The following is a 24415-nucleotide window of genomic DNA, read 5'->3' as shown; positions in this document are numbered from 1 at the left end:
CACACACACACACACACACACACACACACACACACACACACACACACACACACAAGATCGTTCAGTTGCTGTAATGGCTAACCTTCACAAGGCCCCGAAACTCCCAGGCAATAAATCATTTTCACTTGCCGCGTCTGAAATATTCATTCCTCCTTAATCAAGTGCTGCTTTTTAAACACACACACACGCAGAGACACACACAGACACACATACACTCAGCGGTGTGCGAGTGAGACCCCGCATGCCTCTGTGTGATTCCTCGCAACCATTTACTAATGATGTCGTGATGCGGTAACCTCTCATTTCGTTTAATGTAGCACTCAGGCTCGCTAATGTGCGGCCAGTAGGAACTTGGCGTGCTATGATTGTCAGGAAAAGGCAGAGACTTTTCTTGGAGGTTTGGCTCACTCCACGAGGACTGTGGTTTGCTTTTATCGTCTGCAAATGAGGAGCTCTCTATTGGCAAACCAAACCTATCACTCTTGAATGGATCAGGTCTGAGGGCAATGCTTGCGGCTCCGTGGGGCTGTAGGTCAGACTTGGGCAAGGCAATGCTCTGAGCTGAACGCTAACCTCAACGTCACACGCTCGTAGTATTAACAAGTGTGTTGATGTACATAGTTGTTAAATGAGTTCCAGAAAAGTCTGATTTTGCTCAAATTAAGAAGACTTTATTCAATATAAATAAAATTGATAACCTCAAACCTGTATCATGTACGGCCCTGGCAGCCAGTGATTGGGAAAGCAAATCCTAAATAAAACACGTGATGTGGAATGTCTCCCTTCTCTCCTGATACTCCAAGTGCCAGTGGATTTATTTATTTGCAATATGCTTCAACCCTTCTCCCTCGCATTCCCTCCTAGATCCCAGTGATGACGGGAGCCTTCATGGACTCCTCGCCCAATGATGACTACAGCGGCGAGCACTCGCTCTTCAACTCCTCGGCCAGCGTCCACGCCGCTGCCTCGGCCGCCTCGGTACACGGCCAGCAGGACGAGTCCCAGTCGATGTCCAGCGATGCCATCTGGCTCTGGATCGCCATCGTTGCCACCATTGGCAACATTGTGGTGGTGGGCGTCGTCTATGCCTGCACCTTCTGATGAACACATGCATACAAAGACATGCTCGCGCACATGCACATCCTGCTTTTTCCGGATCTCTGGACCCCCTGAGTGTAGACAGACACACATACTCTCTCTCTCTTTCTCTCTCTGTCTTTTTTTCCCTCTCTCACTCCATTTCACCTGGCTCCTGGATTTGTTTTGACCCCTGAGGGTGCAGAAGTTGTGATACTAGACAATGACATATAGACTGCTATATTTCTTCATCAGATGGAAAGACTGGGACTTGGCTGAGCATTTTTGGATGCGTCAACAGGAAGTTTTGAATAGCGGCTTCGGCGTACGACAGCTCCAGTCCTTAGTTAAAAACAGAAACATGAGACCTGCTCTCTCATGCACGATTCAAAGACACTTCCATTCTTCTTCTTTCTTTCTTTTTTTTTTTCGGCTTAAGTTTGTTTCCGTGTTCACCCTCACTTGTAATGCAGCGCCGAGAACGGAGATTAAATGGGGCTTAAGATTCAGGTTGATCCAGGCCATCTTAAACATCCACCCAATAGTTGCTAAGCAATTTAGTGCAGCGCTGTTTAATTATGCGGCTGAACAGAGACAGTGAATGTTAAAACATTTAGAAAGAACGGGGATAATTTTCGTGTCAGGCAGCCCTGAGGTCCAAGAACATTAGAGCTCATTTAAGGACTAATTTGCTGGTGAAACAGTATGTGGGAACCGATCATCTGTATGTTTCTAAACAATTTTGCTGACAGGGAAACACAGAATTGGACACTGACCATCAATAAACTCATAATAGTGCACATTTAAACTCTAAAAAAAGATGGTTTAACTCAATTATATACATGGATGATGTCATAATTTGATGTGTAGTGTGAAATTGAGTCAACCCCTTTGATAGTAATGATCTTGTTGTCAAATGCCTACAGTAATATCCACCAAGGATTACTAGAAACTCTAATTGTGTTGTCATGGTCTGTTCAGCTTAGAGTTCTGTTTAGATGTTATCTGCAGATGTTAACGAAATGCAATTAAAAGCACAAATTGAATCGCAAGATGACGTAGCCTACTCTACTACAGCAGCACCTGATTTTGTAGTTTGTCGTTTGTTTTCTTAAAGTACAGCTTGTAAAAGTTTTTGTTTTTTATATACAATCAGCAACAGAAGGTGGACGTTCCTAATAATACAAATATTATAAGGCAGATGTGGAAACGCGTTAAAAAGTAATCAAACTCTAATCATTTCTCTGGCGTATTCGTGATAAGTGTGTGAGCGATAATAGGATGCCTTATTTTGGAATGAAATGCTATACAGGCATGCTCAAATTTATTGCTACTTCTCCACAAAAGGAGAAGGATACATTTTTCCTTTCTCTTAAATCATTTGAAATTGACAAAATACTTCAATATTTTAATTAATATAAAGAAATGACACATGTCACAGACCCAAATGACGGGAGCCTTACTCTGATATTTTGTTGCACGATCACTGCTATCAAAGAGTGAGCTGCACCTGTAACTGGAATTTTGGCCCCCTTCAGCTCCTGTGTTCAGGACTCATAGAAGGACACTGTAGAATAGCCCAACATTTCGCTCCTATTCATCCTTGGCTGCTTTAAACTGTGTATTTGGGTCATTATCCCGGTGGAGGACCTGTGACACGTGACTGCGGCTGAGCTTTTCAGATACTTGGCAGTACATTTAGCTCCAGAATACCCTGATGTTCCTCTGAATTCACAGATCTGAGGCTGCCAGCTGCATCAAAGCAGCCCCCAAACATAACCGAGCCACCTCCTGGTTTAACGCAGGTGTTCTTTTCCTTGAAAGCTTAATTTTTGTCAACCGTGAACGGAGGGCTGATGTGACTAGCCAAATAGCTCCAGTTTTGACTCATCGGTCCAAAGGGACAGTCTCCCGAAAGGATTGCGGCTTGTCAACATGTATTTTAGCAAATTCCAGTCTGGCTTTTTTTTGTGGGTTTTTTTTTTGTGTTTATTCTTTCAAGAGTGGAATCCTCCCGGGTCTTCCCTTCAGGAGGACTTTGAAGAATGGTGTGATCAGAAACTCAAGTACCTATTCTACAATTTTCCTTTGGCAGCCATGCCCAAGGAGGTTGTCTACAGTTCCATGGACCTTAAACTTATTGGTTATTGAAGCAGATGGTCTTGTGGCCTTTTCCTATTATCATGCCTGTCTATTATTTTCTTTCTGATCTCCTAAAACAACCCTTCTTCTTTGCTTTCTCTGTTTACATGTTCAGTCTGGTGCACACAGCACAGGGACTACTGTCACTTTTCTCCATTTAGATACACTGAATGACGGATATAAAGACTAATGCAAGAAAGACATTACTTGAAATATCACTATAATCCCATTGGTAAATTTCCTGAGGGTTATCAACATGTGTCCAGGCCGTTTTCTAAAAACAAATCTCAGTAGAATAAGCAATAATTCATCTCTTTTCACAGCTTCTTTGCTTTTCAATCACAAACCAAAGGCAGGAGAGTATAAGTGACAAAATAGCTTTTAATTTCATCGCTCTTTCTGAGGACTGAAGCGTTATTTCAATGAGCTGTAAGGGCACCACCAACGAATTTGAGCAGGTCTTTATATGAAGCCATAGCTCGAAATTTCTCACTGTTGGGTAAATTAGTTTGTTACCATTTCACCCTGGGATCTGGAGGCAGCTGTCTCCATGGCAACTAATCCTCATCCTAATTGGGAACAAAACAACTTTACTGTGAGACTCAGGCATTAACCTGCAGCCACAGATGCAATTTATGTTTTCCTTTTTTTTTTCTTTCTTTTTTTTTTTTTTTCCTGGGAGCATTTAGTTATTGCTCTCACACAAAGAAAACACTGCACTGCTTTAACACAAATAATACATCAGATAACTGTTGAATGTCTGAAATTTGCAAATTATTTATGCTTTGCTTACCATTTTGCCCCTCCCCCCCCTTTTATTAAAACATAAAGATGCCATAGGTAAAATGATAAAGATGTTAGAACTTGCGTTTTTCCAAATGTGAAATCAAAGTTGGCAAGTAGTTTTTATTTGGCTGTCAGAGAGAGAAATAGAGAGAGTATTTTTCTTTTTTTAAGTATATTTATATTTTGTCTGGGGTGTAGGAGATGATATCAATGTGCTTTAGGTTAAGAGATACAAACCTGTCTTGTAAACACCATCCATGTTCAAATGTTCAAACACTGGAGATTGCAGTACTAGCTTAATGTATCAACTGTGCCCATGTAAGGAGACATTCAGATACACAGTTGTCTTATCTCTGTTATTATGAGTATACTTGTACAATGTTTAAAGAAGGACTTTTCAAGCCTGTTATTTTTAATAAATGGTTGATGTAGAAATATTGTATTTAGACATGTTGTAAACCACATACACAATGCTCCTTTTGTAAAGACATTATGCTATTAAACTTTCTGTATGATTACACTTGGTTGTTCTCTGTTGAGAAAAGACAAAGTCCACAGAAACAGTTCACCTGGACCTTTATTCACTGGAAACATCGTTGGCTAAGCGCAAGTTTTTGGCTTTTCTCACGGTGCTCGATCGTGCGGGAAGGTGTTTGAGCTCCATCTTTTCTCCGCCTGAATCACCTGCCGTTGCTCCGTTTGAAGCCAACACACTGACAGACATCACCAGTCGCTGCTGAGCCATCAGGTGAGATTGATGCGAGGCCTAGATGGTGCCATCTGTCATCTCGACACAGGCACAAAGTTGTTTATAAACCACCTGGATTCACTCCTTTGTGGACCCCTGCTACCCTCCATCTTTCTCTGTTGTCGTACTTTTTTTTTTGCTGAACCAACAGTGTGTGCAGGGGGTTGAGACACTAACATACAGTATTACAACAATGTATGCCTACTTAGATAAAGGCAAGTTATTTACTCAGAATGCATCCTCATGTATTTTTATGGATCCCTCTGGATTTCTTGCCAGACCCTCCCCACTTCATCTCTGATCGGTTGCCTTCGATAGTTGCATCCTCTACACTCGACTTAAACTGTGTAGCTCTCGTTATGCCTTGTTTGTTTTGTGGTTTTGATACAGAGCTGTAGTTTCCCTGGTAAACACATTGACTCCTGGTGCCACTCTTTGCTGCTGGACTGTCTCAGGCAGGGCAGACGAGCCAGTTGTTCGCAGGGCTGACTTTATTACCAGATCAAAAGTTAAAAGGCACAATTAAATTTAGCTCAAGTACAAAGTAAAATGCTAAAAAGGTATAATATATACTGCCGTTAACTTAAAAAAGCTCTTAATAAAGGTTTGACAATGACATGATTGTTAGACTGAACTAAATGTGTAATGCTATTAAACAATTATAAAATACTCATAAGGTTTTTATTAATGTTGTTAAGTGATTATAAATGTATTAGACTCCAAATGCAATTTTAACAATTACACGGTTTCTTAACGTTAATAAGCATATGAGGACTTTATCACCTTTATTAACTAATGCTAATTTCAAGGACCTTTTACATAAAACATACCCATAAAGGTAACAGAACAGCTTCAGAAGTTTAGGGTTGCAAATCCCCTTCAGCGTGGGGAGAATTGATGTCAAACACATTTAGAAATCACATTCATAATTCCATGAAACTGTTCAGCTCAACCTTTATGCCACCTTTTAGACTTTCAGCACTGAGAAGGCAGCTTGGTTTAATAATAACATGGATCAGCTTCCTACAAATTCGCCACAGGCCTTTGTGATCCCCCTCAGCAGACGGGATAGTGCTAGAAGTGAAGTCGGCTGCATATGATCTTCGAACAACCTTCACATTGCATCTGCTGCTCGTGCCTTTTTCCTCTTTATCCGATCAAGCGACTAAATGGTGAGAAAATAAAAAGTCCCCGGGGCCTTGCTGCAGCCGCTGACTCCTGGCGGCAAGGGAGTCTCAGAAATTCCCTCAGAATGAGCAAGATGAAATGGATAACCATTGACCTTGCCTGGGCTAATCTATGCTAATGCATGGTAATGATTAGACTTTCAGGTGATGGTTTGAGAAAAATCTACAGTGGCTAAGACTTCATTTATATGGTCTGTGCAAGATGAGGCTGGCTTTGCCTGTGAATAATAGATTATGTTTTTAATTTAAAGCCAGGATGAGATTAATCTGTCTGAAAGGGAGAGGAGGGGAGAGAAGAGGAGAGGAGAGGAGATTGTGAAACAGGATGATATAAGTGGAGGGTTTTTTTGCTGCTCCCATTGCCCCGCAAGTCTGTAACACTTCAGCCGGCTCCTGTCCAGTCGAGAGTGACGTCTTGGTGATGAGGTGCTGGGTATGCTAATATATGCCAAGCCGCTTAGACACATCTTGTCAGACTGTCACTTCAAAGACACATTGCAACCTACAGTATGGGTCCATACTACATTACCCCAAGCCCTAACAAAAGCTATACATTACCATGTATTTAAAATGTCACATAAATATGCCTTAACAGCAGAATGTCCATGTAGGGTTTATGATTGATAAATAAGGTATTTTAAAGTATTACTGATCTTGATTTACGAAGCAGTGACTCTGCAATTTTGGATTGCTTTGAAAGGTCAACACTCCAGCAATACCTGAAGAACAACAACACTTAAAGAGCAACCTTTTATTATGACATCACTTTAGTCTGGTGCCTAGATGCAGTTCAGAAAAACAAGTTGGTCTCAAAGTTTTTCTTTTTCTTGTTTTTTGTTGCTGGAGTTGTGTAAGGTTGCACTGATAATGGACCCAAAGGCTCAAAAGGACTCAGACACCCAGATGAAGCCATAAAGATGCATTGAAAGGATGTAAAAGTTGGAGGTTTGGAGAGATGATCCAGGTCAAACAGAAAAGAGGGCAGGCAGAATGGACTGGCAACAACAGCGGGCGAGGAACACAGACAGGGATCAGAACGGGCAGGTTAGTGAGGCAGGGTGACGAAGATCACAATGAATCAGACAAACACACAAGGAGACTTTTAATTAGACTAGTTGTCGATCATAGCGTTGATACCACACTGGTGAACTGAATACTGGCTGAAGACTGGAGTGACAAGACAGAGTATACTATGCTGTTCAGAAAGCTTAGGTCCCGACATTCATGTGGATGCCACTCCCGAGCAGGACCGTGACAATCCAATCAAGCATCTGTGTGATGTACTTGAACAAGCACAATCAAAGGAGGCCCCACTTTGCAACCCATTAGGACTCAGTGGATATGCCACCAACCCCCTGGACTCTAAAGGACACTCCCAGAGATCCAGAGCCAGAGTTCTGGGACATCCAATGAATGCTTGGTCAGATTGTGACCTGGGGTCTTTGCAAAGATTCAAAGGAGGATGTTTAAAAAAGGGGTTCAGTGGACCCCCAGCAAGCGTTTCAACCTGGCCCTTTCTCTTGTTACTGGATGATCAATGTTATTCACTTCACCTGTCAGTTGTGTATATAGGGCAGGAGCTTGATAACTGGATGGGTTGCAGGTGTGCAGTGTGATTGGCAGTAGGAAGCAGCTGTCTGATAGCAGGAGGTAGATGAAGAGCCACACCCGGACAGATAACCCATGCAGACAGGTAACAAACAGGAGAAGACACAAATAGAATGGGTAAAAAGGGGAAAAAAATATCTGGAAATGAGAGGGGGGCAAGTTTAGATTTAAACAAGTTTAAAGCTTTGATGCACCTTGGAAGTGCGCTAAAGCTACCTAATGACCTGGAAATCCTGAGAGTGTGGACTGCTCAGGCCCCTAGGATGGTTTTACAACCTCCAAACTTTAATGCCCCACCAAATATGTTATTTCGAGTCATTATAGTGATGTTGCCATCAGCCAGAGTATTAAGATATCAGTCTGGTTGTGCAGCAGAAAGCTAAAGTCAAAAGTTTAATGGCTGTCCCCAGGTAAATTACCTCATGAAAACAGACCACAATTGGGGGAGGATAATGGATATGCATTAGGTTCCTGCAGATTAATGCTTATTCATTTGTCTGACTCATGGGATAACGTTGTTATCAGAAAATAATAATGGACTTTTTAAACCCCAACATTTCCTGTTTGAGGTTTCTTTCCAAGGAGAAGAAAAGAGTGCCGGATCAGATCGACAGCACGCCTCAGCTCCACCACATATTTGTCTGATGAAAGGAGGGACCAGTATGGCACAAGACTTGAAAGCATGACATGCATTATGATGTGTCTGTCGTCTTTAATCGACTCTGACGTTGCTTTTGATGGGAAGTGCTTGAGTGCACAAGCAGGATTGAGTTTTATTCCCTGGTCCAATGGCTACTTGAGTAAGTGACAGCTGTCATCACACCAAAATGAGAATTTTACCGACTGGCGTTATGCTATTGCTTCTTATCATCGTGACATATAAAAAGGAAAGATAGGTTGGTGAAGGAGCTGTTGTAGCAGGTCCTTTGGCTTGCGGCAACAATTTCTGGACCTCGAATTTTACTTTTCTTTTATTAACCTGATGCTTCTCATTATAGATTCTTGTCTATCTGGCTAATATCCTCTGATGAGGAGCTTCACAGTGCAGGCACCTACTAAAAAAGATGATAAGCCCATGTAAGAGGATTCATTTGTTCTAAGCATATTATCCAATTTGTTAATTTTGAGACTTAATTGAGCGCTTTCCTGCTGACTAATTTAGTCCAGTGTCATTTGTTAGGACAGAGGATTCAGGCAGAAGTCACATGTAATTAATTTCTGCATTAGGCTCGCCTCTCTAGCACCAATCGCATCAGTGTGGTAAATAGTGTGCCAATTGTGACAGAGAACAGAGGGTCTTTTAATGCAATCCTGTGGGGCTCCACCACCCCCTGATGCTGCGGCAGCCTCAGTGAAAGTGTGTCATTACTGTTCCTCCATGATTGGAGCTCAGTATCACCCGTCAACCAAAAGGCAGGAGCCCTATTCTTTTGATTTAGTATCGCCGTTGAGTGGATGGCTCTCTCTCTCTCTCTCTCTCTCTTCTGTCTCTCTGTCTCTCACACTCTCAGCTACAAGGCTGGCGGACAGACAAAGTATCTGTACCTGCCTGTCATCTCATATAGAAAACATCCTTAGAAAGAGAGGGGAATTTATGAGGAAGCTGCCCTTTGAACAAGACGGATACACCCCAGCCTTCCTGTGTCCTAAGTCAAATCTCTGACATATTAAGCACATTATATAACCTGCTTTTTTGTCAAGTAAGTCGATGAAGCGTAGGCTCATAGTGTATTTGCACTGTTTACAACACAGTACCGGCCTATGTGATCATACAGAAACAAGATGGCTCTGTGAGGCTGAACTGCACGTCATCACGGTCACTAAAGGAAGTGGGATTCATCCTGTCGAGATTGCGAGTGTATTTTCCAGAAATTTCTCAGGAAGCACCGTTGGAGTCCTGGGAAAATGACTCCCATGCCCCCCACCCTGTAAGTACACTGGAAATGATTGGACACGCACATGCAGAACGTGCAGCCTGTCACCATGGAGACTGACATGTATCACTCCGGCTGCCTAAAGCACCAATTGGTAGACACAGCTGAGTTCCGCTCACATGGCTGCCGGCCACTAAAGTGGAAACCACTCCTGAGGGCTGATGCAGGATCCACTGAACAGAGAGCGAGACAAGTCGAGAAACAGACAGACAGAAAGATGCACAAGCTGACGGAAAATGACAGGATGATTGAAAAGGGTGAAAAAGCAAGAGAACAGGGAGGAAAGGGGTTCAGGATTAACAGTGGTTTACCTCTGTCCATTTCTCTGTGTGGTGATGAATGTCTGACAGGTGTTCGCAGAGCAGAGCAGAGATTGATCGACGCTGATCTTTGTCATCTACCTCACTCTGAGACACTGGCAGAGGGACAGTTTTCTGATTTTCTTGTATCTACAATGTTGTTTATGATTCCTGACGCCTGTAAGGTCATTTAAGCGTGACTTAAATATATAACATATATAATATTTCTCCAATGAAATGTCTAAAACAACAGGACTTTTGTTGTATATTTTGTTAAATTGTAGAATGTTCAAATCTAGAGGAATCTATGAGGTTCAAGGTGGCAGTGCTTTGTTCGGTTACCTCGGGTTATATCGGAAAGAGAAAATCGTCAGATGTGACTAACCGGACAGAATGTGTGAAAGTAGCAATTCAATATTCTCCATACGTGTTCTGCCCATGTGTGTTTTCAAAGGGCCAGCAGCTGTTTTCCCCCCAGTATTTGCTTTTCAGTAATGTCTAAGCTCATCCACTAGAGGGCTCCATATCAAATTCTTTCAGATGATGAGGGTGTACAGTACATGCATTACACACTGCATACTGAGGAGTCATACCAGGAGTCTGACTTCAGTTTTCACTATTGAAATCTAAATATAAACCATATAAATGATGGTACGCTCTGAGTTACATAAACATCTACCATGCATAGTACATATCTGTGTGTCAGCACTGCACATCTTTTTGTAGTGCAGGGCTTTTGCAGAGACATTCCTGAAACACGAGGGCGATGGCACGTGTGAAGCCTGTTCTGTGTCTGTTTTTGATACACAATGCTGCATGGCTGCTTCTAGGAGGAACGGGTCGGAGGAAATTAACCATGTGCAAAGTACAGCCCTCTCTGGAGGGATTTTGCAACAAAGAAAAACGAAAAGAAGTAATATTTGATGGGGAAAAAACCCCAAATATTCTTAAAATAAGATTGAAAAGGTGAAACGTTTCAGGCAATCCTGCCTTTACAGTGGATCAGGTTTCCTAAAAGTTTTCCTTTTTAGATGGAGAAGATGATTCAGAGATACCGAGGGGACCAGTCAGTGGTGTGTGTGGTGGCAATCCACTCTGCTTGTTTTTACTGAATGCCTCTGACAGTATTGTGATATCCACAGTCATCTCTTTTGTCCCTCTGAGGCTAACATTGACTAAATTGCCATGTCGTCTGTCAGTCGGCATCAGTGTAAAAAAGATACAATATTCATCCGTCTTAGACAAGACGTGCCTGTTATCTGTTTGTCTCACATTGGATTTTTAGTTTTTATCCGTCAGGCTCTCCTCTAAACCAACATTATGTGACATTTTTTACCATAAAATGAAAGCTTCAAAATCATCACATTGAGGGTAAAGTGTCTTGTAATGGTGTCTCTGTCGCAGCCACTCAGCCCCCTTGTCACTTGTCACAAAATGCAAGCGTCTACATAGTGTTGCTTTAATTGAGGAAATTCTCCAAAAATATCAGAAGCAGATGCTGAGTTCTCTGACGAAAAAAACGGTTTAATGTCTCAAACTTGTCAAGAATTTGTTTAAAAGGCAGTGGGTGGGGCAACATTAGAGACATATGGTAATCGGTCCGATTCATTATCCAGTTGGAAAATGTTGCTTCTTTCTTAACAGAGTTTGCAGATGTGGATGAAGTGGGTACTCACTCACTCACTCACTCACTCAGAGCTTATAGTCAAATAATTTTTAGTCATAACCAAGATTACCCATTGCTAGCAGTCGAAAGATCAAATATTCATTGAGTCAAGTGCTTTTGGGTTTGCTCCCACATAGTTTACCTCTTACTCGGGTCTTCTCTAAACTATTAACAACAACATGGAGAGAAACATCAGCAACGTGCTTGCTGAACGCATGTCCATTAGTTCACCATAAAAGGCAGGTTTCCTGTGGCAACTAAAATGTTTTTGTAGTTGTTCCGACGCTTCGATCACAGTATAACAGCAAAACTCTAAACCGAGACAACAGACGTTTGGACTGTGGCCAACCACCAGTAGGTGACTCAGTGTGTTGCATAACGTCTTGTGATGGCTGGTGCATTAATACAAAAAAGGGATGTGAAAATGAAATCCTATTTTTATTATTTCGTCTTTTATTTGCTCAATTTCCGTTTTTTAAATTTTTTTACCAGCTTGGCAGCAGTAACCAAAGCCTGTCTCACCCTGATGTGCAGACACAAGTGATTTTACAGTCTTACAGTGTCTATAACAGAAAACACAGCAGCATTAGGTTGTCTGTGTGTCTTTCTGCCAGGAAATGAGCAGTGAGGGAGCCAACCAAGTCAGGCCAAGTCAAGTCCCAACTTTGACTTTGATCTCTGAAGACCTGGCTTGTGTTTCATGGCTGCTTGTCAAAGCTGCATTAGTGGTTATCATGCATTGAAAGTTGTATTAGCAGTTTCGAGATACAAGATGAGGCCCAAGGGCATTCCTGATGTCACACCCTGGGTTCAGTTTCACTCTAACTCACTCTGCTTTCAAAGACTCTGATTGTACGGGACTGACACAAAAACAATTCATGAATTACACGAGTGACGCTGCGCCCCGCCGTCTCAAATCTGTGAGGAGTTACAAAACGGAGAACGGGGGCGGGATCAGTGATGGAGTGAACGGCCTGGAAAAAAACCTTAAGAGACAAGCAGAGAGAGACGGGAAATGAGCTGGGTATTTTGGAAGAGGAGCAAGGGCCTAGCCGCCCCCTCGTCCAGACATATTTTTTATATACCTCATTAAACCCCGCTGAGACATAACTAACAGCAGCAGACAGAGCTGTAGTCTGGTCTTATAGTTTCTCAAAAGACCTCTCAGTTTTGCTCTGAGTAAAAGATTCATTGTGTGTGTCTCTATAATTTTGGGAGGAGAGGTTCAAATCACACACATTAGGCAAAAGTTACAACACTGTTAAATCTAATAGATTCAGTTCTTAAACTATCAACTGAGTACTATGGTATTGCAATTGTGGTGTCATATTGAACAATAACATTTTATAAACCCAGAAGCATCAGCTTGTTTCCAGGAACAATTCGTCTGCTTGCCAGGGTAAGCCACAGACCTTTCCGTCAACACTTTATTTTTTCGTATTTTCAGTGGAAAGTAGTTTATAATGAAAACCGCTTACAATACATTAGAGACAAGCTGCACCTTTTTACTGTATGCTCATTCCCCCACGAGTCAAAAAAATATACTGTAGGGAACAGGAATATGCACACGCCTTCAGATGATGGACCACAGTAAATCTCCTTACATCAGTGTTGTCATTGGCTGTGTTTTAGTATTGTTAGAGAGTTGTGGATACAACCCGGGAGTTATTTCAGGGCAGCAACAGAACAAATTGTTCTGTAAAAACAACGCAATAAATAAATCTGTTTGCTGAGGGACATTTGTTTGGAAAAGAGATTACTTATCTTTTAGCCTTACAGTTTTTGCAATCAGAAGGCCTAAATAATGGTTTGGCGCAGTTGAGTGTGAGAATATTTGGAACCTTTTCCTCACATTTGTTTTTTCAATCCTTTCTTGCCTGAGTTAACTATCGTTTCCACAGCCCTAATTACATCTGCCTCTCATGTTAAGTGTGTGTGTGTGTGTGGAGGGGGGGGGGGGAAATCAATATTCGATTGTATAAAATTCCACAAAGGCAGCTGTCCAAGTACATTTTGTGGATGTGAGGTGTTTCATTGATTCAGGGTGTATGAAGATGAAGGACATTGGTTGTGGATCAATTGTTCTTCAAGCAGAAAATGGGGGGCTCAGATCAAACATTTATCCATGTCCTTAAAGCAACGTGCTACACTGGACCTCAAGAGATATATTTATATGTAAACACTAATCAAAGTAGCTCCCTTAATGCGTTTCCTGTCAAGTTAAGCCATGTCTCGTCAAAGTTTACGGACAATAGTCTCATCGAAAAAAAACAAAACAGAAACTGAATATAGTTCCGAGAAATGACGATTGGAAAACCACAGCTTATCAGCAATCAGCACAGAGGCATGCTGATGTGGGAGGACACTGGCAAAAGATAAAACATTTCTGCAAAACACAAGTCACGGATAGAGTCAGGACACCTTGGAGATGAGATTGGAGATAGAGTGCACATGTTGTAGGCTGCTGCCAGTTTTGGGAAGTTTACTTTTGTAACGTAATATTGGGTTAGGCACTTAGAAAAAACAAGCTGTTATAAACTGGTTAGGGTTAGCTGATAAGGTGGAAAAACAAGCTATACATTGTACAGTGATGTACAATAATTTTTTTAAAATGTTGGATTTCCAGCACTTACTTGATTTAAAACTTGATAACACCCATGGCAGGTAAAAGGCACCCATTGTCTATAACAAATATGCTTTGTTCTATTGTTCGGATATCCACTTTCCCTTGTTATGCATTTGGTTCCAAGGAAATGTCTTGGAAGCCAAACAATACACTCTTGGGTATATAGACCAATCAGTCATATTAATGAATCGAGAAATCCATCAAATAAGGCATGCCATTTTGATCCTTATCATTTCTAGAAGCGGGGAGAGGGTGGATGAGAAAAGGCGGAAACATCTCTGTTGCAGCACCAGGAAGTCTCGTTACAGAACACCACCGTTATTTGATTAACTGCATGCTAACTACTCCCTCCTGGCTTCTAGGGTTGCCACCTGTCGGAGGTCATTACAAGTTCAGTGTTCAGATTATGGGCCTTTGCCTGAAATATGGCCACAGGTTATTGTGTAATCACAGTTCTAAGGTATTTTTTGCAGAGATATCATGAGGATGTTTGTCAATGTCTGTGTGTGTTAGTACAGGAAGTGGCAAAAGCAGAAATTCAGCGTTGCAACATTATTTCAAGGAAGCTTTCATCATGGTCATGCATTTACTGCATGATACTCATATGGACATGACAAAACAGATCAGATTTCAGACATTAGAGACAGCTTTTAAGCCCCTTTGTCTATTCGAATCTATGCTAACTTCAGAATGGCCTTTGGTTTAGAGTATTGTCCCGGCTCAGCTGCACTATGATATCATAATGTTTATGTTCTTCTTCCTAATGGTGTCTCTGTTAGATAGATCTCCAAGATAAGTGTCAGTCCTGAGATGAGAGCTGATAATCACAGGCCTGATGATTGAGCCACCAGACACTGACGTCTATTTGAGTACAGAATAGAACATCTGATAATGCAATCTGTCTGTGATAAATCTTAGTTTTGTAGATTAGAAGGAGACTGCGTGGTCGGTATTGACATCATACGGGGGCGAAGGGTCTGAGAAACACGATACAAGACGTCAGGAGAGAAAGAATGAGCGTGTTACGTCAAGACAATTCCAAAAGGGTGATTTGTGCAATTCATTGTTTTGAATTGAGAGCTTCAGAATTTTGGCTGAGCCAAATCTAGGGAAATTAAACAATCTCACTAAGGTCAAGCAGAGACATCTACATGCCAGAGTCTGGTTGCTGACAATTTTCAAAAATGGATCTGACATGATTAGATATGATCCAGGAAGCAGTGCTCGCAAATTGCTTTAGTGATGCAGCAACAATCATTTTCCTCAAAAGGTAAACAGCAGAAACACATGAAACACATTACAAAAATCTATGGGGAATGTGTGTTTACAGGAATTCTATTGTCTGATTGAGTACCTGGTCAAAGGGCTTTGCTCTGTTTTACTATGCAGTGTCGCTGCCAAAACAAGCATGCAGGTGCCTGCGGCGTACTGTATCACCTTACTTTTTCATTTTTCCACTTAAACAGATTAGTGCAGCAACAATGGCTGCTTGAATTGTGCTACTCGCTACAGACAGTCATGTTGACATCATACCAGCGTTTCACAACAGTTTTAATCTCTGTATCTGTAGAATGTGTCACAGGCATTAAGAGAATACACACAACAGGTGAAGGGCAGTTTTCTTTTTCCTGTGCACTTTACCCCTCCTGTTTTCTTGCTCTTTTAGCGGGGGTACAGGAAAGCCACGTCATCATATTTATTGACAGTTATCACAGGCAAACTCCATGTAAACAGATAGGAATGCTGCCAATGTGAACGCACACACACACAATTGTCAAACAGCAGGTCAGCAAGGCAGCTGCCACGCACTACACAGGCATCTAGTGTGGCCAGTCTGTTGCACTTTACTGCGTAAACACTTTACACTTCGGAAGCCATTAAAATGTCATATTTAGACCTGTCTCTGGCAGACTTAGTCAAGTTAGTAGTAATCATATAACAATGAACACAGTGCAGGGCAGCAAATGGACTCATTTGTCTCCAATGCATAGTGAGCAGTGCATGACTTACTACTTCCTGTAACATGAAGCGGCTTTCATCATAGTCCAGGCATTTAATTACTCATTTATTTAATCTATATTGAGAGTTTTGTGTTGTTTCTACTGTTTTTACATTGTTTGTGTATTTGTGCCAAACCATTACAATATAGGGGTCATGGTTTAGCAGCTGGACACAGCTGACTACACAGTCTGTAGATTAATGCACATAATACAATTAAAGTTTGACAGTGCAAGTTCTGCCTTGTTAGCAACATGTGCTGAGGTTACCACATCGTAAACCCACTGTGACATCATCAAATGGTTCGAGGACTACTATTTGAAGCCTGAAGTTTGGCATTACAGATGTTGCCATTTTGGTTTCTCAGGAGACAGAAGTGACCGTATGTCCATATCCTGATTTGTTGTCTACCTGAAACAAGAGGGTTAGGGTTAGGGTATCTGTTTAAATATAGCTAATTCCTCCAATTTCACAAGTTTTCATTTTTGTCATTCTCTTATTTTTGGCGAAGTATTTGTTCAGTGCTCATAAATGTAATATCAAAATGTTTCTATAATGAAAAAATAGTATAGTAATAGTCGTCGTCAGTGGAAAAATGTTACCTCAGTCCCCAGCATGCAGATTTTATTTGCCTTTGACACTTGCACTTGCGCCTGTTCAAAATAAGCTAAACCAACTGCACCTTGATGCATCTGAGTTTTCGACTTTAACTTCGATCTCAAGTGGTTGCTTACTGACAGCAGAGAAGTAACTACAACAGAATTTTTCAGCAGCAAAATCAAACGTTCTCAGATATATTTATCCAGTGATTAAACCGTCAAGGAGGTGAGGACATGCTTTTCATGATCTTCCTAAGAGGTGGACAAACAGGAGAGAGAGCAGGAACACATACAGACTGAAGAATGACGTTTTGGCTGACATCAGTTTAATTACAGTTTCCTTTAAGAGAGCGAGTCAGAGACAGGCAGAGTGGAGTAAAGGGAGGGCACTGGAGCAGAGTAGCCAGGCATCTGGATCCTTCACATCTGGGAATACTCAGGAGGAATGACTCTTCAACCTACAAGGTATAATCTTCATCATATTTATACATTTTGAAATATTTCGCATGGGCATTGATACGTAATCTCTTCTTAAACATGGAGAATCGACAACTTACAGCAGTTTTGTGTTTTAAAATTATTTTGTGGTGATAATCTTACCTTTTTAATATATATTGACATAAAGTACAGCTCAAACAAACTCTGATCTATTTCTCTGAAGAAGTTTAGGGTGACATGTCAGTGGGCATTTTTTAAAAAAATTCTGGTTAAATGTTTATTTTGTACGTCGCTGATACAACAGAGGTAGAAGAAAAATGTAACATTAGGTTGACTGCAGTGTGTAATATCTGAGCTCAGTCCCATAATAACATAGAATTAAGGCCACTTATTTTTATACATGTCAAACATTTATGTGTGATGCTGTTTTCAGCAGTTGCTTGTGCAATGATTTTGCCCGCTGCTGTGGAAACTGAATTGTCTATGTACTTGAAACAACAAAACAAACTTCACTATGATAGTTTTGCTTCAAGCCTACGCTGCCAACTTTAAGCTTTATTGATTCTGATTGATTCTGAATACATTCAGAAACCTTCTCATGTGTATTTAGAATCATTTAAAAATAAATTGAAATAATCGGGCGGTGAAAATCCAATTTCTGGATGAGTGAGATGATATCAACGAACCTCAGGGGAAATAAGGTCGACCAGAGCCAAGCCTGTCACTCATTATTGTAACATATAGCAAACAGTGTAGGTCATGACTCAGCCACAGGTACAGCAGAAATACTTAACGATTTATGGGTGAAAGCCAGGCTGGTTTGCGATGCAGTAATTGCAGAGTGGATTTAGAGATTTAAAAAACGCTGCTCTGTTTTATGATTGGGTGTTTGTACGGTGCTCAAAGAGCAAAGCTGATCATCGTTCAGTTATGTTGTTAGGGCAGCTGATTTTATTTCAGTGCAGTAAAAAGATCACTGCTTGAAAGTGGCAAGACCAGATATTGTGTTTGACTCTGCTCCTGTGGAAACATAAAGATCAAGTCAGGGTTTGACCCTACAATAAATGTTTCCACAGTGGACAAAGGCACATCAAGAAAATACCAAAATAACAAATCACACACTGACCCCAACAATTACAGGGAGCAATACACAGGGTATTCATTTATGATCATTCTTTCATTGATAATTTCTTGTTTTGTTTGCTATTTTCTTCTATAAAACAAATAAATAATCATTAACAAAAATAAACATGCCAGTCATCTACTGAATAAGATTTCCTTATACATGTTGACTTTGTTTCAGTGTTACTGTTTTTTTAAGGAACAGTTTGACATTCATGTGAGAAAAAAATGTGTCATTTTCTGCTAAGAGTTAGATTAGAGGGTTGACATATGATTATTTTCTCTTCATGCTAAGTTAGACAGTGGGTGATTTGTTAATGTTTAACAGAATTGGTTTGTTCTGGGGTTGTAATTTCAGCTGCACAGATGCTGCTGCTACTGAATGATAATAGATCCCCCCTGAAATCACCTCCTGTCTGCACAGTTATGAGAGCAGCATTAATATTGTCATCAAACTAAGGAAATGCAAAATTGTTGCTGCGACGTCGGTGTTTAACTGTCTTTGCTTATGTTCCCCACAGCCTTCCCGGCTTCAGCACCACATCTTCTTATGGAGGCCACAACAGCACCAATGGCACCAACTGTCCTGACACGGATGCCTGGGAGTGGTTCTACACCAGCCAGCCTGTGTATATCATGGTCATCACTGTGCTGGGAATTGTGTTTAATGTGTTTGTCCTGATGGTTTTCATACTCCACAAGAAGGCCTGCACTGTGGCTGAGATCTATTTGAGCAACCTGGCTGGTGCGGACCTTGTCCTGTTGTCCTGTTTGCCTTTCTGGGCTGTCAACATCTCCAACGGTTTCAACTGGCCTTTCGGTCAGTTCCTGTGCAAAGTTGTCAACCTGGGCATCAAGATGAACTCCTACTGCAGCATCTACTTCTTAGTTCTGGTTAGCATAGATCGCTTTGTTGCACTGGTCCATACAATGTCCTATGGTAGAATGCGTAGGCCAAAATACGCCAAACTGAGCTGCCTGCTGGTGTGGGGTTTCGGCTTGCTCATGGGTGTCCCCACACTCATCTTCAGGAAAGTGCAACATTTCCCTGAGTACGGTGTACATGCATGCTTCCTGGATTACCCAAGTCACACTCTAGAGCTGGTTTGTAATGGGATGTTGATCATTTTAAGCTTCATCATCCCCATTTCTATTATCTCATTCTGCACTGTCAAGATTATTCAAGCTTTGAAGGTCAAGTCAATAGAGAAGTCCAATGCCGAGAAAACGGAGCACAAGGCCACCAATCTGGTGCTGGCGGTCCTCCTGGCGTTCCTCATCTGCTGGGTGCCATTCCACCTGGTCACCATACTAGACGTGATGCTCATGGCTAAGGTTCTGGGAGGGTGTCACCTTGAGAACGCCCTAGACATCTGCAACCAGATCTTCACCTACTTAGCCTTCTTTAACAGCGTTCTCAACCCCATCCTCTACGTCATTGTGGGAAAGAACTTTAGGAAAAAAGTTCGGGAAGTCTTCCACAAGTGGAGCTATAAGAAAACGACGTCCTCAGACTCTACGCGGTCAAACCTTTCCACGCTGAAGACTTCTGTATAAAGTATTGCTTTCAAAGTGCTCCCCTCAGTGATGGACGTTGCAGAAAGATGACTCATCTGGACAGTCACTTCATTGTCTTACGCCACTGCCAATGATTTATATGATTCATGATTATGTTTAAAGTTGATTGTGCAGTAATGGAACCAAATCACCTTTCCATTAGAAAACATCTTTAATGAATCAGCTTTAATTGTGTTTTAGGAAATGGAATTGTTTGTGGCCCAGCCATAGAAGGCTTGAATGTATGTTCCCTGCCGCAGAAGGATTGTTAAGGATTGCCAACAGATCTGTTAGTGTTAAAATGACAATAAGATTAAAAAGCTTACTGCTTACAACTGTTTACTTCTATTTATAACAGCTCCATCACATGCAATAAACTTTAGCTGTCCTTTTGCTATAAACATTGGCAAGCGTCAGTATCTTGAATGTACAAGTGGTGTTATCAAAATCAGCCTGGTTGCTGAAAAGAAATGTATGTTATGTATACAGTTTTTCATATTCTATCTTCTATTGCTGCAGATTGTAAATAGTACCAGTATTCTCTGTTCATAACTGTCAAATAAAACATATATAGTTTCATGGTTGTCTGATTGAATTTTTACAGTGCGTTTACATTTTAAGTTGAGCAGAAAACCCAGAATGTGCCAGAGGCCCAACAACTGCTTGCTAAGTGTTTTCTGGTGTTTCTGACTCATTGTCTGCAGAGGTAAAAACAGGATTCTGTCAAAGATTTTCCAGTGGTGACACACAAACATGCTCCCTTTCTGCTCGCTGTACGGACACCAGTCGTCTGAATTTACATTTCTACCCACACCACCATTTAATTGCCCAATGTTGACTCGTTGTGGGCTGTGGTCAGGGGTACACCCCTCGCTGTCCGTGAAATGAAGGCATGTCGTGCCAAACAGGAAACCATTGTTAGGAGTCAGGCTTCACCACCATTGCCAGGGATGGAAATTCTTGTGGAACAAAAAACATGCAGGCAGACAAAGTTACTTCAAAGGGGAAAAATGTATGCTGAAAATACAGTTTGACCTCATTTAATATACTTTGTCTTCATTTCAGCATGAAATGGAAGACATCTCTATCCGTCTCTCCTTTAGTCTACCAACCTGACCGTTCATCAGATTGACTTCTCACTCTGCAGGTGTTTTTTTTAAGGACTTAAGAAGTGCAGTATCGAGTGGGAAGTTGTTTTGGTGGTAGCAGTTATAATGGAGGCCGAGGAATCAGTCAGTTGAACAGGTTTGTTTTCAACTGGCACTGCACTACGTCTTTCATTTAGAATAATAGAATTCTCCTTTTCTGCATTTTAAGGTAAAATGCAAGTTAAGATCCTCTGTCAGTATATTTTAGAGCATGCCTCCTGTTAAAGCAGGCCGATGACTGAAGCTTAGAGGCATAGTCTGTAAATGCCTTTCTCTAAAAAATAGTAATATTTACAGAAAAACTGCAGTGTCAACTTAGCTTGTCCATCCATCCATCCATCTTCTCCCGCTTTATCCGGGGCCGGGTCATGGGGGCAGCTGTCAGGGACACCCAGACTTCCCTCTCCCCGGACTCTTCCTCCAGCTCTTCCGGGAGGATCCTAAGGCATTCCCAGGCCAGCCGAGCAACATAGTCACGCCAGCGTGTCCTAGGTGTCCCGGGGGCATAAGATACAGACGCCCGAGCCACCTCAGCTGGCTCATCTCAACATGGAGGAGCAGCGGCTCTACAGCGAGCTCCTCCCAGGTGACAGAGCTCCTCACCCTGCCCCGCCACCCTGCGCAGGAAACTCATTTCAGCCGCTTGTATCCGGGATCTTATTCTTTCGGACATGACCCGAAGTTCATGGCCATAGGTGAGGGTAGGAACGTAAATCTCTTCACCACGACAGACCGATACAACGACTGCATTACTGCAGCTGCTGCACCGATCCGCCTGTCAATCTCGTGCCCCGTCCTTCCCTCACTGAAGAACAAGACCCAACTTAGCTTGTATTTACTTAAAAAGTGGGCAGACTTCAAACTGTAGTTGGACTTGAATATATAAATTATCACTGAATATGAATTTATACTGTATGTGTTTATTAAATTTGCAGGTATGAATGTGTGACTCGGGATCTTTTCATTTACAGACATGCTGCATGTTGCTATGATGCATCTCTTTGAAGACGGCATGTGTGTGCTCTGACTGATAACCACTATTATCCACTTTCCATTAAATCTATTGTCCTTCACACTTTAGAACTCAGACCCTGACATGATGTAGCAACACCAGTGTTGACACAGTTAAAAGGTTTTTACTGGTATATGTAGTAAAATCTCCGACGCTGTGCAGCAGCTTTCACCGTGATCAGCAGGTGGGTTACTCATGGAGAGTACTGAGAGACCTGAGCTTGTCTGCAACCACACCGATGCATGGGACTGGGTTTACACCATGCAGCCTGCCTACATGTCCATCATCTGTCTTCTTGGAGTGATCGGAAACTCCTTTGTGCTTTGTGTGTTCTGTCTCCAGAAGCGGCGCAGCTCTGTGGCCGACATCTACCTGAGCAACCTGGCAGCGGCCGATCTCCTCATGGTTTCCTGCCTGCCGTTCTGGGTCGCAACCATCGTCAACAAATTCCACTGGAGGTTTGGGGAGCCTATGTGCCAGCTCATCAACATTGTCATTGGGATGAATTACTATTGCAGTGTGCTGTTCCTTACACTTGTGAGCATGGACAGATACCTGGCTCTCACTAGACCTCTAACCCAGGGGAGGGAGAGACGGGCCCTCTGGGCACGTGGGATTTGCTCGGGTATCTGGATTGCTGGGGTCTTGCTCAGCTTCCCTGCCATCCTCTTCCGCTCCGTCAAGTTCTTCCCTCATCTGGGAATTGACGCATGCTACATAGAGTATCCCCATGAAGGCTGGAGACTGCGCTACAACATGACTGTCAATATAGTAGGCTTCCTTATCCCTGTTCCTATTGTATCCTTTTGTAGTTACCACATCACTAAAGTCATTCAGCGCAGCCGGAAGCTGAGAAAAGGCAGCAGAGGCAGTGTGGAAAGAAAGGCTGCACATCTTGTTCTTGTTGTTCTGGCTGTGTTCATTCTCTGCTGGCTGCCCTACCAGATTCTAGTCTTCTTGGACACCCTGGATCATTATCAGGTTGTTTCTGGATGTGCATGGGCGTACATGTTGGACATTGGCAACCAGTTGGCTACTTACCTCGGCTATAGTAACAGCTCATTGAATCCTTTCCTGTACGTGATTGTGGGGAAGCACTTCAAGCAGAGGGCGAGGGAAGTGTTTATATTTGTGCTGTGCAGGAGGAAACGGCAAGTGGGGAAGTCCAGTCATTCCAATTCCAATCTCACCTCAACTAAACAAACTGATAGTACTAAAATCTAAATCTATCCACACATTTAGAGGAAAAGTTTAAACGTTCTGGGGAAAAAAAATAAAAAAGATAATTGAGTACTGAGTCTTATTCCCAGGCTGTCAAATATTGATTTTTCAAGTTGGTATTCCCTCGAAATTCTGCTGCGGTCATGTCATTTTGGCTCTCCAGAGGGCCTTTCGCATTTTTTTTTATCATTTGCAATTCTCACCAGGTCCTGAACTAGTGTCTTATACATGGACTTTAAATCATACAATGACTCATCAACCTGTTGCCACTTCAAGGAATAGTTCAACATTTGGGGAAATACACTCATCCGTTGTCCTACCAGGAGTTAAATAAGAAAATGATACAGTTCTCATTTTTGAAAACTACAGCAATCTGTCAGTTAGCTTATCTTAGAATAAAGTGGAGGAAACACCAAAGCCAACAAACTTCTTATTTAGTGTTCAGACATGAGAGTGGTATAAATCCTCTAACTCTCTGCAAGAAGTCGAAAAATGTTTAGCTTTTGCAAGCAATCTGTTATGACGCAAAATCATTTGATTTTTTTTTTTTTTTTTTTTTTCTTTTTGTTGGACTGATATTTCTGAGTAGTCCATTTTGTCCATCTCATGTAAAAAACATTCAACTTAAACAAAAAAAGTAAAATATTTCTTGTGAAATTAAGCAGCTCCACAGTTTGGTTTGAGATGAATTATCTCCAGAACTGCTAGTGCTATAATGTTTACCATTATAATGTGTTGTGTTTGTGAATCCTGATTGTGATACTATCAAGCTGTTCCACTTCTGTATCTTTTGCCAATCAAAGCCAGGTTTGGTTTAATAGAGCGTAATATGGTACTGTTTCCAGGTGTTGTCTCAGGCTGTTATTTCTGTGTTTATAACAGCTATCAGGAAGCTGAGTTGTTATTCTAAGACACTGGGAGTTTGTCCTCTTAAAAGATGTGTTGCAACCAAAACCGGCTCTTATTCCAACAGATGTAACATCAGAAAAATATATGAGGAGATCAATCATTGTGTATTAGCCTGCCACTGTAGTACAATGGAATAGAAATTTGATTGATCATCATTAATAAAGAATCAAATGTTTTTGAGTTTATTCAACAATGAATAAGTGTTATTGTCTTCAATAAAGTATCACCTGCAACTCTTGGAAGAATGGGGTGTCTTTGTTTTGATAATTAAGTCGTTTTATCCTGAATGACAATGGGCCACATGTCCTTTTAGGAGGTCTTAATACGCTCCATGATTC

General features: G+C 41.6%; 3 protein-coding genes across 4 annotated transcripts in view; all 3 read left to right on the top strand.

Moving 5' to 3' along the window:
- Positions 1-4523, top strand: part of LOC119034242 (uncharacterized protein C14orf132) — a 32041-nt gene extending 27518 nt beyond the window's left edge. For both annotated transcript variants that reach the window (XM_037125079.1, XM_037125080.1), the window contains exon 2: positions 865-4523. In XM_037125079.1, coding sequence (XP_036980974.1) covers positions 865-1101 — 237 coding nt within the window. In that variant the 3' untranslated portion in view covers positions 1102-4523. The remainder of the gene's footprint in view (positions 1-864) is intronic.
- A 2392-nt stretch (positions 4524-6915) lies between these two features.
- Positions 6916-20366, top strand: LOC119034278 (B2 bradykinin receptor-like). Its single transcript, XM_037125118.1, has 3 exons — positions 6916-6984; positions 17007-17135; positions 18752-20366. Exons 2-3 carry the CDS (start codon positions 17116-17118, stop codon positions 19785-19787), a joined length of 1056 nt encoding a protein of 351 aa, XP_036981013.1. The 5' UTR covers positions 6916-6984; positions 17007-17115; the 3' UTR covers positions 19788-20366.
- Positions 20367-22142: 1776 nt separating this feature from the next.
- Positions 22143-24184, top strand: LOC119004920 (B2 bradykinin receptor-like). Its single transcript, XM_037072247.1, has one exon. The coding sequence runs from the start codon at positions 22143-22145 to the stop codon at positions 23169-23171; it is 1029 nt and encodes a 342-aa protein (XP_036928142.1). The 3' UTR covers positions 23172-24184.
- Positions 24185-24415: the final 231 nt, after the last annotated feature.

The sequence above is a fragment of the Acanthopagrus latus genome, chromosome 16, assembly GCF_904848185.1.
Source record: "Acanthopagrus latus isolate v.2019 chromosome 16, fAcaLat1.1, whole genome shotgun sequence".
NCBI classification, from domain to species: domain Eukaryota; kingdom Metazoa; phylum Chordata; class Actinopteri; order Spariformes; family Sparidae; genus Acanthopagrus; species Acanthopagrus latus.
Note: the sequence above shows the minus strand (reverse complement) of the source record. Positions and strands in the feature narration are given on the sequence as shown.